We start from the raw sequence: 14,103 nt of genomic DNA, 5'->3' as shown, positions 1-14,103 counted from the left end.
GTGCAAAGACTGAAGATTGTCAAGGTGACAATACTCCCTAAATTGATTAATAGATTGGACGCAATCCCATTAAAACGTGAGTGGATTTTGGGGGGGCAGAAATCAGCAATCCGATCATAAAATGTGTATGGAAATGCAAACGACATAAAACGGACAAAACAATTAGTAACAGCTTTACTGTGGTCTGGCTCCTGTACAGTAAACTACACATATTTCAGATGTACACTTTGATGAAGTTCATAGACGTCCACACCCATGAGACCACCACCACAATAAGACGGCTAACGTTCCTGTTGCTCCCCAAGAGGTGCAAATTTCGGATTCCCAGTGTGTCTCTTCCCACCCCCTTTAACTCCTGGTAACCATACGTCTGTTCTCTATGTCTGTGAGTCTGTTTCTGTTTTGCAGGTGAGTTCATTTGTGTCCTTTATTTTAGATTCCACATATAAGCGGTGTCATACAGTATTTTTCCTTAGCCAAAACAATTTTTTAAAGGAACCAACCTGAGGAATTTACAGTTCCAGCTGTAAGACTTACTACAAAGACACAGCAGCAAAGACGGCGTGCTCCGGCACCAGGGCTGATGTACAGGTCAGCGGGACGGACTCCAAAGTCCAGAAATAAACCCAGAGACTTAAGGTCAAGTGATTTTTGGCAAACATGCCCCAGCTTTCAGTGAGGAAAAGGACACTCTTTTCAGCAAATGGTGCTGTGACAGTTGGACATGCACACGTAAAAGGAGGCATTTGGACCCTTACCTCACACCATACACAAAAATCAACTCAAAGTGAACCGTGAACATAACTGTAAGAGCTAACGCTATACAACTTTTAAAAAGGAACATAGGACAAAACTTTTGTGCCCTTGAGTTATGCACAGTGTTCTTAGCTGCAGCACCAAAACAGAATCCATGGAAAAAAATATATAAGTTGGACTTAATCAAAAGTCAATGCTTTGTGCTCAGATACCAGCAGTAAGAAAATGAAACCTGGGTGTTCATTAAGTGTTTGCAAATCATATATGTAATAAAGGACTTGTATTTACAATGTATAAAGAACACTCACAACTCAAAATAAGACACACATGCACTCTGAATTGTTATGTATTAGCACAATTTACAATTACACGCGAAATTTTAAATAACAGCAAGACAAACTGCCCAAATGAAAAACAGGCCAAAAGCCTGACTAGATGTTTCGCCAAAGAAGGAGGAGGGAAGCTGGGTGCCTTCTTTGGCGTAACATCTAATCAAATTTGAGAAGACGCCCAGCATCACTAGGTGTCAGGGACCGAAACCGAAGCCCGCACCGCGTCACACCTGCTAGGGCGGCTGCAGTCGCAGCGAACACCGGCGACAAGTGCTGACAAGGCGCTGGGGACCCCGGGGCTCACACGCTGCTGGCGGGATGTACAGTGCAGAGTGGACTTCTGCAAAAGTGAAACATATGTTTCCCATTTGACCCAGCAATTCCATTCCCGGGTATCTACCTAAGAGAAATGACAGTGTAGGCACAGAGAAAGGCGTGCGCATGAAGTCCATAGCAGGCTTATTCGTAACGGCCAAAGCAGCCCCAAACAGCCCAGGTGTCCATCAGCTGGGAATGGATAAGCAAACTGTGGGGTTCCCGAGCGCGGAGCATGTTTATGGGAGCCCGCCACGGACACGTTGCAGCACGGATGAGCTGCACAGTGCTCGTGCTCAGTGAAACCAGCCAGACACCGAGCACCACCAGTGGTAGACTCTGTCGATACCAAACGTCCAAATAAGGCAAGTCTGTGAAGACAGAGATCAGGTGGGTGGTTGCCAGGGGCCGGGGGTGGAGAGGAGCGACTGCTCGTGGGGACACGTTCTAAAATTGGACGGCGGTGGTGGTGGCACAGCTCAGAGATTTTACGAAAATCACTGAATTGTGGGCGGCTCATTGAGATCACTGGAAGTGGGTGGACTGTAGGATATGTAAATTACACCTCAGGAAAGCTGTTTTAAAAATACCTTTCACACTCACACAGACTTTTCACAGATCTTATTAAATTTCCATTGAACTGTCTGAGAAATGTTTAAAGTAGCTCCGAGTGTTTTTAAGAGGAGTTTAGACAGTGTGGCTGGGACCCTGCCCCTGGGGCTCTACGCTGGTGGTGGCCTCCCTGTCACCATTGCTCCCCAAGTCCTGGAGCGAGCATGGCCCCCCAGGGGTGGGGACCAGAGAGGATCAGAGGGAGGCTTGGGTGCTGTCCGGGGAGGTAGGGGTGCCCTGCCACATGCATGGGGACGGGCTGGGAGAGCAGCCTGGGTGAGGCAGACACGAGCGCCAGGAGGCCAGCCCCGCAAGAGCCTCCACCTGGCCCTGGGCTCTGCCCCTCCCTGAGACCCCCACACCCAGGCCAGGGCTCCTCCACTCGGTGCTGCCTTGTCCCCAGTGATGAGATCATTGAGGCGTGGCCAGGGTGAAGGTGGCCTCCACCCCACCCACCCGGCCATGCACACCCCTGTGCGCCAGGCCTCACTCAGCCCTGGCCTTCCTGTCACCTGACAGATCCCCACTGACCTGGGGCACCTCCCAACTTCAGTTCCTTTTTGTCCAGGAGGGAGTCAGGTGACAGAATTGAGGCCCAGAGATGGAACACCCAGCAGGTGAACCCTACAGCTGGGGATCCGCACACCTGGCCGGCCTCCCTGTGTATCTGTGGGCTCGGGCGGGGGGCCCATGTGGGAGCTTGGACCTGTGGTCCTGGAAACAGTGCAGCAGCAGGTGCCCGCCTCCAAAATTCTGGCTGGCTCCCGCCTCCAAAATTCTGGCTGGCTCCCACCTCCATCTTCCTGTCCCAGGGCCGGGCGTGGACCCCAGCCTCCCCTGGCCCACCAGCTTCTGGTGCCAGGGCACTGCCAGACAGCTCAAGGTGCCCACAGCTAACCTGGCCATTAGGGACAGCCACCCTCGGCAATAGCCAGGCATGGAAGTCAGGTGCAGGGCAGACGGAATGGCTGGGCCCTGGTGACCACGTGTGGCAAGGATGGGGACAGAATGTCGCAGAGGCTGGGCCAGGGTGTGAGGGTCAGTAGGCCAGTGGACTACAGCTCTGAGTTCTCAGTTGCCCACAGGTCCCAAGGTCCCCCCACCAGGGGCAAGAGGCGTCCTCAGGCCCAGGACAGGTCAGCGCCAGCCAGGCCTTCCCTGGAGCACTAAACTGAGGGGGTGGCTTGCTGAAGGGAGGGGCCCCCGTGCCCTGGGCTTCCTGAGCACATGGACAGGGTCCCGGGGAGCCTCTCCTCCTGGGACCCACCCCCTTCCTGGTTTTGCTTGGATTGTTGGCATTCAAACAGGTCACACCACCCTCGAATCTGTCTGCTGGCCCGACCGCATCACCGCAGGGACCCCTCCCAACCCCGCACACCCATGTTCTCTCTGCACCTTCCTCGGCCCCAGCCCCCAGCCCCTCCTGCCTCAGATCTCAGCACCGGCGGCCCTCGGGGAACCCCCACTTCCCATGCCCCCGTTGCGTCATGGTTCTTGAACCCCAAGGCAGGCAGCAGCTGGAGGGTGGAGGGCTCAAGGGCGGGGCCTCACTGCTGCAGCATCGTGCTCACCCCTCTCTCCGCCCACCCCAGGCTCCTCCCCATCGCCAGCTTCCCCCACCTCCCACCCACCACGGGCGCTGAGTCACAGGGACACCCCCACGGGCTGCTGTGCCCTTGGAAGGGGGATGAGTCACACAGCAGAGGCAGCCTGGGCCCAGGCTCTGCCTAGACGACGTTGTGCACAGGTGCACACACGTGCACACACCTACACACAGATACCCAAGCACGCCTGCACAAACCCGCGGATCACACATACACATACCTACACACATACAAGTACATGTGCACACACAAGCACCCAGACACGCACGCCCTCGGACCACGCAGATTGACACACCCACTGCCACCCACACAGTACCACATGCACACTCACAGGTACACACAGGTGTGCACGTACACACACACATCCAGGACAGGCACACACCCGTTTTGTAGCCCTTTCCAGAGGGGAGCCTGAGCTGGCTGCCGAGCAGCAGACCGGGCAGGGCAGAGCTGGGACGCGGGGACCTGCCCCAGGGATGGCCAGGCCACCAGGCGAGCCGGGAGCTTCCTCTGGGCCTGGGCGTGCAGCGCCCGTGACTGTGCTGGCCTGCTGAGAAGTATGCTGAGCTGGCTGTGGCACTGGGGCCTCCGGAGCCCGTGTGCCTTGGATCTGCAGACCCTGGCCTGTCCCAACCCTCAGATCTCAGCCAGAGCTGGGGCTGGGCCGGAGCACCAGTAGGACGGCCCAGGGGCAGCCCCAGGGCTCAGCTCAGGGTCAAGGCCTCTGAGGTCCTCACCCTCTCCCCTTAGCTCCCCTCACCCTTAGCTTACCCTGGGGGAGCATATTGTTTGTGGGGGGGGAGTGGAATCTAGGACCATGGGGCCACCAGAAGGCCAGTGTACAGGGAGGAGGCTCTGCATCCCTCCTATGCCTGCCCTTCTGTTCCTGTTCAGAGTATGGCGGCCTGAGCCCCTCTGCCTACCTCAGGGCCTTTGCACCTGCTGCCCACCCCTGCCGCAGCTCCCCCTCCCCAGATCTCTGCAGAGCTGCGGAAGCCATCTCTCAAGCCCCACTCAGTAGCCCATTCAGCAGAAAGGCTGACAATGACTGCTGAGGGTCCCACCGCCAGGTATCTCTGTCACATCCTGAAACTATCATTCTGATTAGTCTGGGCCGCTGCCCCTCTGGCAAGGGTGAGCCCCGGGGTTGGGAAGTGTGGATTCTCTCTGGAGGGAAAAGGGCCCTTTGAGCTGGCTTGGGGGCGGCATGGTGAACAGAAGCCAGACGGTGGGGGAAGGGGAGGGGCAGGGGGGCGGGAGGCTGGGGGGGACCCACTCTGCAATGCTCTGCAGGGTGGGGCCCTGCACCCCACCACACACGAGGGTGCCTCTGTGGGGACCCGCTGGGCGGGCTGTGCTGTGATACAAACCCCAACCCAGGTGTCTCCAGGCCCTTGGCACTCCCGCCTCCTACAGAAGTTGGGGATCAGCAAGTGGCCCACCCACAGCCGCGGGCTGTGCCCGGTGGTCCGGGATCCCTGACTCCCTGCCTGGTCTGGCCCGGGGCTGGAAGCAGGGACCTCCCAGTCCTCCTGGTCAGCTGGTCCCAGGATCCAGGGCACCTACAACCCAGAGAGGCCCTGCTGCCTGGCACCAGCTGGGCCTCATTGTCCAGCCCCATCCCCAAAGCCCAGGCCCTGCTCAGAGCCTGAGGTCCACAAGGAATGGAGTGGACGGCCCCGGGCTGCGTGCGCCTGGCCTGGTGCCTCGGGCATCAGCACCTTTCTCCCCATCCCCCCACTTGCTGGACATGAGGAGCCCACGGAACCAGCTGAGGGGTATCGCCTGCCAAGCTGTGTGGGGCGGGGAAGCCTGAAGGCCCTGGACCAGAAGCCAACCTCCAGGGCAGGTGTGTAGGGCCAGTGACAGCAGGGTCCCTGCCCACCATAGGCTTGAGCCTCAGATCAGCAGGGTCCCTGACCACCAAAGGCTTGAGCCTGGCAGGAGGGTGGGCAGGAGGGGCCAGAGGCCATGTCAGAGCTGGCCCACTTTCCTGAGCTCAAGAGGATGGGGTCCCACCCTAGGGCCCCTCCCCCTCCTTGGGTGGGTTGGGCCCACCTGCCTGCTTATGACTTAAGCCTCAGTCCCCTTCACCTGGCTCATTCAGTGCCAGGTGCTGGTGACCCCCCACCTGCAGAGGCCCTTCACTCATTCACCCAGGAGCGGACCCCCCCACTCCCGCCTGGCCAGCATCTGCAGGGACCAGTGCTGGAGGGCCAGGCCCTGCCCCACCTGCCTGGACAGGCCTGACTGTCGGGAACTTTTAGGAGTTGGGGTGGTACAGGGTGTCAGTTGTGTAATTGAAGCCCGGGTTTTGCCAAGGCTGCCTGGAAGTCACGTGGGCAGGTGGTGGCCCCTCTGCCCCTGCTGTCGGGGCCTCCACTGTCCCCTCTTCCTGTTTCCTTTTTCTGCTGCTTTTGCCGACACAGGGGATTCCCGGCTAGCCAGCCAGCCAGGGTCTGGAGGCTGAGCGGGTTGGGTGGGGCTCCCAGGTCCTGTCAGGGATCACTTCCCTTTTCCAAGAATCTTCGCTGGGGGTTCATTTGGGGCCGCACTGGAGGAAGGAAACGTAGTGAGGCTCTGACGGCTGTGGGGGGTTGGTTTGGATCGGAGTCCCAGACTCTCCTCCTCGGAAGCTGGGCAGGCCTCGGGCAGGTGGGTGAGGGGGCTAGAGAGGCAGCTGCCCCCGTCACCAGTGGGCTCGGTCAGCACCCACCAGCCCTCAGGGGGCCCACAGCCAGGGTGTAATGTGTTGCTCCCATGGGAGGGGGCGCATCTGAGCAGAGGCCACTCCTGCCCGCCAGGGGCCACGGTATATTCAGAAATCGTTCTTTCCATGATTGATTTCTAGGTTCTGTGCAACCCCAAGGAAAACCGTTGAGGGCAGGATGCTACTCAGAACTTGAGCCAGTGGTTCTCAAGGAGACTCGATACTAAGCTGACCCAAGATACTATAAGATGGGTGGAGACGGGGGCTAGCCTGGCAGAGAGCGTCAGAACCACTGGACCAGGTGAAGCTGGAGGCTGGGCGGCCTCCTGGGGCCAGGGGAGCAGGGGGGGGCGGGTTGGGGCAGAGGGCGGAGGGGAGGTGAAGAAACCCAGGACTGTCCCAGGAGCCGGCAGCCTGGAGGAAGGCAGGGCAGTAGCCTGTTCCCTCTGCTCCAGCCCCAAGCCGTCCACGAGGCCGTCAGTGCCAGCAGCCCCAAGGCGGGTCGGGGTCCTGCCCATGGAAACAGCCCCATCTCAGTCCCAACAGGGCCTGGGTCAGAGAAGCCCCTATCCCAGCGCCCATCCCCAGTGCGGCAGACAGGGTTAGTTCTGACAAGCAGAAGGGATCCCACCCCAGTAGAGGGGGGCCTGCAGACACCTGGGGACACACACAGCCATGCTGGCATGGCTGGAGGTGAGGGGCCCACAGTGGCTCCCTGCCCTTCGCCTTCTGCAGAGCCCCCTGGCACTGAGAGTGGGGCAGCAGGAGGGCTGGAGGCTGGCCCACCCCAGGCCCCACAGCACGACATCCAGTGGGGCCCCTGCCCTGGCGCCTGCACCAGCACCTGAGGATGGGGTACTGCTGTCCTGGGGGCTGCCTGGGCAGGGGGGAGGAACTAGTCTGGGGGGAATAGGCCCAAACTCCAAGAGACAGATCCCTCCCAGGAGCAGGAAAGAGGCCTCTATGTGGACAAATCTCCAGGAAAAGAAGTGGACTCTGTGGACTTCCTCCCCCACGGACAGGCCAGCCCTCAGGGCTGGGGAGTGCTGGGGGACCGCAGGGCAGGCCAGCCACTCGGATCCTGACAGAGCCCCAGGTTTGTGTCTGGAGTCAGGAAGCGCCAGCCATGGAGAAGAGAGCCTGGCACACAGGTGGCCCCAGGGAGAGGACCCGGGCCCTGCCTCCGCCGTCCCCACCCTACAACCCAAGCCCAGCAGAGCCCAGAGGGGCCAGAAGGGGTGGCAGGCAGGGCTGGGCCAGGGCAGGCCCCTCCCAGCCGGAGCCCTGGAATTCTGCCTGCGTCTCTGAGACCTGGGACTACACCCACGAGGGATTCTCTGAAATCTCACCACCCCAGGGGCCAGGGAAGACCCCCACACACACAGCGCACTGCTGCTTCTGCGCCACTCCTGTGGCCCGCACCCACCACGAGAATCCTGGGCCACCCACACCCCCCACGGGCCTTAGCCACCAGGAGTCTCCAGTCAGGCCCTCAGTAGCTCCCTGATACGTGGGGGCACAGCAGTGAGGATCCCTGCCTCTCAGGGCCTCAGTTTCCCCGAAGGCAGCCTGGGCAAGCAGCCTTGCCTAGGGGGGCCGAGGGCGGGGGACCCGCCCAGCACGCAGGCTGGCACTGGGCGGCAGCAGCACCAGGGGCCCAGGCCGGGCTGGGCCGGCGGATGGGTGGGGAAAGCGGTGGTCGTGGGGCACCCAGCGCGTGCAGAGGCAGAAAGGTCGCGGGCGCAGCGGCTCCCCTCCGCCACCTCCCCTCCTGCCCTGGGGACAGGCTCTGCAGGGTGGGCTTGGCCTTCCACCCCGCTGCTGTTGCATGTCAGGTAGTACCTCCCAGCCCCCAAACCCCTGGCCTGACCTCGGGACCCACCATCTGGCCCCAGCCCACGTCTGCTGGCCCCACTGGTCCTGACACACACAGTCCTGGGCTTCCTCCTCCCCCAGGTAGGAGAGGCGCTGTCATCTGTGGCCACAGCCTCTGTATCCATCAAACCATCAGGGGTCACCTCTGTGACCCTAGAGCAGCCGACACCCGCCTCACCTTCGTGGGCATCCCTACACAGGCTCTCAGGCCCAAGGAGCCTCCAGCAGGCCTGGCAGAACCTCAGAGCAGCGGCAGTTCCGAGGAAGGCCTGGACTGCAGCGGGGGGTTCTCTGTTCTCCAGGCTGTGGTTTGTGGGTGGACCCTGCACGAACAACCCTGTGGAACCCTATGGAGTCTGTGGAACCAATAAAATGCGAGTCAGAACTTGCGAGTGGGACTCCATGTGTGACGCTGGAAGGCGCCGAGGACAGAGCACAGAGTGGGTCCACTGGGGCCCAAGCTGCCTGCCCGCCCGCTCACCTCCTGACTGCACCACTTCCCTCTGCCCCCAAGCCCTCCCCAGCCATCTCCCGCAGTGGCTCCCCACTCGGCCCCCTGAATGTCCAGCCCTGAGAGCCCCCAGCCTTCCGATCAGGCAGCAGCGCCCCCACTGCTCCACCGTCCCGCACAAAACAGCTCAGTGAGCGGTTATCAGGTGGTTTGGTAGGTGGATGGATGGACTGAAGGATGGATGGAAAATGGGGGAGTGAATGGGAGGGGTGCCCAAGACTGGCACAGCACCCCCAGCTGGCAAGTGAGGGACAGGGACCATAGTGACATGTGAGTGGCTGTCACCAGGGTGAGATGTGGGGGCCCAAAAGCTGCAGAGGTGCTTGCTCTCCACCCCCAAGTGCAGGACTACTGCCTGAGACTCCCGTTCCGGTGGGGCAGGGTGAGCATAAGGAGATGAGCCCCACAGGGCCCAGGAGGACTCCAGGCCAGGTTGGCTAGGCCAGGGCCACGGACACAGACTGTGTCCCCATACACACCCCACTGCTCCACGGTGTCAGCCAACACCGAGCGGGACTGCCCCCTGGGTTCCTGGGCTCAGCAGCAGGCCCTCAAGCCCTAGGCAGGTCACCAGCGCCTACCGACTCCCTGAGTGACCAAGCCCAGAGTCCCCACCCGACGGCCTCTGCTCACCATCAGAGGAAAGGCCGACTTCATTTCCTCCAGCTCCACTTCCCAAAACTTCCTGCCTCTGCTCTTCCCTGCAGCTCCAGGACATCCTTTGTCCAACTCTGGGTTCCCAGGGCCCAGCAGCAGGTGTGCAGGCCGGACACCAGGGCCAAGGGACACAGGAACAGGCCTCTAAAGGCTTGGGGCCACATGCCTGGCCCTGCTGGACTGTCTGGACAGCCTGCTCACTAGGCCCAGTGGGTTCCCCTCTGCCTCACAGAAGCTGCCAAGCAGAGAACCTATGTGGGGGTGGGTGGGGCCTGGCCAGACCCTCCAGCAGACCCACCCTAAACACTGCAGCCTGGTCTGCCGGTCCACACCTGGACTTGGCTGTGGCTCCCACCCAACACCTCACCCTGTGCCTGTCAGGCCAAGGTCCAGACACACCCACCTCTAATCTCTGTACCTGGAGCACCTTCCCACCCCTCCATGTCACGAACTTCTAGCCATTCTTCAAAACCCTTTCCAGCCTCTGCCTCTGGACTAGTGCTGGAAACGCACCCCCACCAAGGGCCTGGCTCCCTGCCCCTCTCTCAGGGGACCCCGAGGGCACAGTCTGTTTCTGACTCCCCTGGGTGCAGCTGGATTAGAGAATGGGGTGACAAGGAGGCCAAGAGCTGAGTATCAGGAGGGAATTCCTTCTGGCCTGGGCCCCCTCCCGCTGCCACCTCCCCACTGGAAAACACAAAGGGAGCGACGCAGGGACCAGGGCCCCTTCTCCCAAAACTGCCTCCTCACTCCAGACTACCCAACACAGTAAACATAGAATATTCATTTAGTACAAAACAATTTAATTGAAATACCTGTATAAAAAAATATGATTTTTCAGATATCTCACTTCTGAACTGGAAGAACCCCTATCCTCAGTGCCCTCACACACTGGGACCACAAAAACACCTCTGCTGAAATAAATTAAAGGCTTGAGACTCTGTCCCCCAACCCCAGAGCCATCAAGCAGACTGTACAAGTCAATAACTTAAGCCCGCCCCCAAGCGCAGGGCCGCAGGCGGTGGGGCCGCCGCTCCTCTCAAACTAGCTGCTGTGGGTTTGGAGACCTGGGTCCACACGCCAGCCGCCCCCTCTCTGGGCACAGGGCCTCAGAGGAGGCGGGGCAGCTGGGAGGGAGGAACCTCGGCAAATAAGTTAAACAATAAATAGCCCTCCGTAGGGTCACACCATAAATAAGACGTTCGCAGGCGCACGCGCGTCGGGCGGGCGGGCAGCAGAGGCCTGAACGTTGCATTGCTTGTGCACAAACGTGCCCAGAACACCGAAACAAGGGTGGGAGGGGCACGAGGGACCCTGCGCCCCTGCCCCGGTGAGATGAGGCCACGGGCTGCGGGAGTGCCCCTGATCCCACGTGTCAGATGCGGGGCCGTTGGCGGTGTCAGCACCGCCCCCAGAGCAGCACAGGACAGGGACAGCCTCAGCTCAAGCAGGGCAGGCGAGACCTGGCTTGAACTGGAGTGTCTTTGGACAGAGCTTGAGGAAACCAAGTCCCGTGAGAGCAGCGCTCAAAAAGGCACTCAAAGCAAAGGAAACAGGCCCGTGCCAAAGGCAAAGGTCACCAGGGGTCAGAGATCACTGCTTTCTCCAGGAGCAGACTACCTAGGCAGGCTGGCTGCTGCAGGGCCTGGCTAGGGCTGGCGGTCCCCTCTTGTGGTTCCCACAAGCCAGGTGCAGGCCCGGCCTCACAAACTCTCACTGCTGGAGGTGGTGCTGGCCCCATCATCCGCGTCTAGGGTGCAGAGCCGAAGGTCACAGCTCTCAGAGGGGCCCTCCTCCGCCCCCAGCATCCAGGGGTGGGCAGAGATTTGGTCCAGCGAAGGCCGCTCGGAGGGCCGCAGGGACAGACACCACTGGATGAGCTGCTGGCACTCTGTAGGGGAGGAGACAGGGTCAGGGCAAGGCCGCCTCCCCTGCCCCGTGCCGGCAGACCCAGACCCCCACACACCTGGGGAGACCCTCCTGCGGAAGAATAGGCGGCCCCGGAGGATCTCCTCGTCCTGTTCGAAGGGAACGTCCCCGCACACCATGTCGTAGAGCAGCACGCCCAGAGACCACACGGTGGCCGCGCGACCGTGGTAGCGGTGGTGGCGAATCCACTCCGGGGGGCTGTATACTCGGGTGCCTGAGGGAAAGGCGGGGGTTAGCACGCCCACCCCCGGGGCAGCGCTCCACGAGGCCAGCACGACCACAGAGAAACACCTAGACCCTGCGCTCCCCGCAGATCACCTCCCATGTTGAGCCCTGAGCCAAAGGCGGCGGCTGCCTTGAAAACCGGCTGGTCCTCCCACTGGAAAAACCCCGGCGGGCGTGGCCTCCCCCGGCGCCGGCAGCCCCGCCCCCCCAGCTGGCCCGGCGCTAGAGGCGGGTCACATGAGCTCGGGCTCGGGTTTCACAACAAACAGATGTGAGGTGAGGATACGGGGAGGGGGAGGGGCGGGGAGCCCCGGCTTCCCCGGCTCCGCAATGCGGGGATTTCTGCGCGGCGCCCCCGCGCTCCACACGCGCACAGGAGTAGCCCGCAGCAGCGCCAGAACCCTGGCACAGCCGAGGAGAGTCTGGAGCCCGCGCCCCCAACCACCACGGATCCAACGGCCCGAGGTCCCGCTTCGGCTACGCATGCGAGCGAGCCGGCGCGGCGCGCGGCCCCGACAGTCGCCTGCCTCTTGGCCCTCCCGCGCAGAGAGCGCTCACCATCGAAGTCGGTGTAGACCGTGTCGCGCAGCAGCGCGCCCGAGCCGAAATCGATGAGCTTGAGCTCGCCCGAGCGCAGGTCCACCAGCAGGTTCTCGTCCTTGATGTCGCGATGCACGACCCCGCAGCTGTGGCAGTGGCGCACGGCGGCCAGCACCTGCGCGAAGAAGCGGCGCGCCAGGGCCTCGTCGAGCGCGCCGCGTTCCGTGATGAAGTCGAAGAGGTCCTGCGCTGGCTCGGGCCGCTCGAGCACCAGCAGGAAGCCGTCGGGCCGCTCAAACCAGTCCAGCAGGCGGATGACCCCGCGCGAGCCGCCGGCCGCGCCCACCTTGCGCAGCAGCACCACCTCCAAGGGCACAGCGGCGCCGGCCTGGGGAGACACGGTGGTCAGCGCGCTCCCCCCGGCGCCCGCGCCCCAGTCCGGCGACCCCGACTCCGCCCGCACTTACGATGCTGCCCCATTCGGTCACCCGCTCCTTCACCACGTGCTTCACCGCCACCTGGGGGGAGGGAACCAGTGGTCAGGCCAGCGCGGACACAACAACGCGCGCAAGGCGAGAATCCCGGGTGCCCGGCGGCCCGACTCACCGGGAGCCCGTCGGCGATGCGGCTGCCCGCGTAGACTGTGCCGAAGCCGCCGCTGCCCAGCACTGCGCCCACCTGGTACACCTTCTCGAAGCTCTCCTTGTCCGCCTTGGCTGTGGAGAGCGCGTGGGCGGGGTCAGTGCGGCCTGGGACCCCGGCCCCCCGACCCCGGTGGACCCCCGGGCTCCCGGTCCCCGCATACCTGGCTGCAGGATCGTCACCGGGAGGTGGTCCACTCCGCCAGGCCCGCACAGGTGCGCCAGGGAGCCGAACTTGGAGAGCAGCATCGCGGGCGGCGGCGGCGGGGCGCGGGCCCCCGGCCTCCGCGCCGCCTCTTGCCCGGCCCGGCTCCCCGCGCGGCCGCGGACGCGGGAGGGCGGCCTTCCCGGGCCGCACGGAGCCCCTATCCGGACAACAGGCGGGCGTGTCCGAAGCGCCGGCCTCGGAGCGCGGGCTCGCTCAGGCGAGGCCGTCCGCGCGGCACAGTGCCCGGCCGACCCCACGTAGCCCGCGAGGACACGCAGCAGGCCGAGCCGCTCACACGCCCCGGCCGCCTCGCCCGGGGTTTTTGGGCCGCGGTCGCGCGTATCCCTCCGCGCGGGCGGGGAGACCCGAGGCCCCGCCCCCTTCGCCGGCGTCGCGCGGCTCGGGGCTCCTCTGAAACCCGCGCGCGCGGCCGAGGAGACAGCCGGACGAGTCCGGCGCGCCTTCCGTGGTGGGCGGGAGCCGGTGGGCGGGGGCCGCGGCAAGCCGCCTGGGACTAGCTGGCGGGAGCGGAGCGGCGGAGGCGCACGGCGAAGCGTGGCGCGTCACCTCTTCTCCGCGGTCACACACGCGCCCGCGCACGCGCAGCTCCCTCGCGGGCGGTGGCTCAGGCGTACGGGGCGGGGATGCAGGAGCCAATGGGAGCCGGTGTTTGCAAAGGGCTCAGGACCCAGCCAATGGAGGCGCGCTTGAGGGGCGGGGTCTGGTAGGCCCCGCCCCAGGCCGCGGCAAGAAGGTCACCCGCTACACCGGTCGGGCGCGAGCAGCCGGGCGGTGAACGTGGCGGCGGTGTCCTGGTGAGCGGTGGGGTGTAGAAGACGTGCCCCGCCGCTCCGGGCCGTGCGCGTGTCTCCTGGGAAGTCCGTGCACCCCCGAGCGCGAGTAGCTTGGCGCAGCGGGCGCGCGGCTCCCTGGGGTCCCCGCTCGGCGGCAGCCGCAGGACACGCAGCCCCTGTGTGGGTTGGGACTCCACCCTGCCCACCCCAGCCGGCGGTTCTGACCCTGGCTTGACCTCAAGCCCGCAGCCCAAGGGCCCTCCCTGACCATGCCTCCCGCCCTGGAACCTTTGCCCTGCTGTCCCCGTGCCTAGAGCGCCCTCCCCTACTCGCCACTCACCCAGCTGTCCTCCATGCCCAGCTGCTGTACGCCTCTACTTGGGAGCCCACCTTG

General features: G+C 63.0%; 1 protein-coding gene across 1 annotated transcript; it reads right to left on the bottom strand.

Annotated features, from left to right (window-relative positions):
- Nucleotides 1–10,154: 10,154 nt before the first annotated feature.
- PIM3 (Pim-3 proto-oncogene, serine/threonine kinase) lies at nucleotides 10,155–13,429 on the bottom strand. The gene is made up of 6 exons (XM_074375803.1): nucleotides 12,872–13,429; nucleotides 12,673–12,782; nucleotides 12,534–12,584; nucleotides 12,085–12,454; nucleotides 11,339–11,515; nucleotides 10,155–11,263 (listed from the first exon to the last, which is right to left on the bottom strand). The coding sequence occupies exons 1-6, from the start codon at nucleotides 12,954–12,956 to the stop codon at nucleotides 11,076–11,078; spliced, it is 981 nt and encodes a 326-aa protein (XP_074231904.1). The 5' UTR covers nucleotides 12,957–13,429; the 3' UTR covers nucleotides 10,155–11,075.
- Nucleotides 13,430–14,103: the final 674 nt, after the last annotated feature.

This window comes from Camelus bactrianus, chromosome 12 (assembly GCF_048773025.1).
Source record: "Camelus bactrianus isolate YW-2024 breed Bactrian camel chromosome 12, ASM4877302v1, whole genome shotgun sequence".
Lineage (NCBI taxonomy): Eukaryota > Metazoa > Chordata > Mammalia > Artiodactyla > Camelidae > Camelus > Camelus bactrianus.
Note: the sequence above shows the minus strand (reverse complement) of the source record. Positions and strands in the feature narration are given on the sequence as shown.

Coding starts and splice junctions, on each gene's coding strand:
- PIM3 (XM_074375803.1), bottom strand. CDS start 12,956: ATGCTGCTCTCCAAGTTCGGCTCCCTGGCGCACCTGTGCGGGCCTGGC. Junction 11,516..12,084: donor GGTCTACACCGACTTCGATG/GTGAGCGCTCTC, acceptor CCTTTCCCTCAG/GCACCCGAGTATACAGCCCC. Junction 11,264..11,338: donor CCGCAGGAGGGTCTCCCCAG/GTGTGTGGGGGT, acceptor CCTCCCCTACAG/AGTGCCAGCAGCTCATCCAG.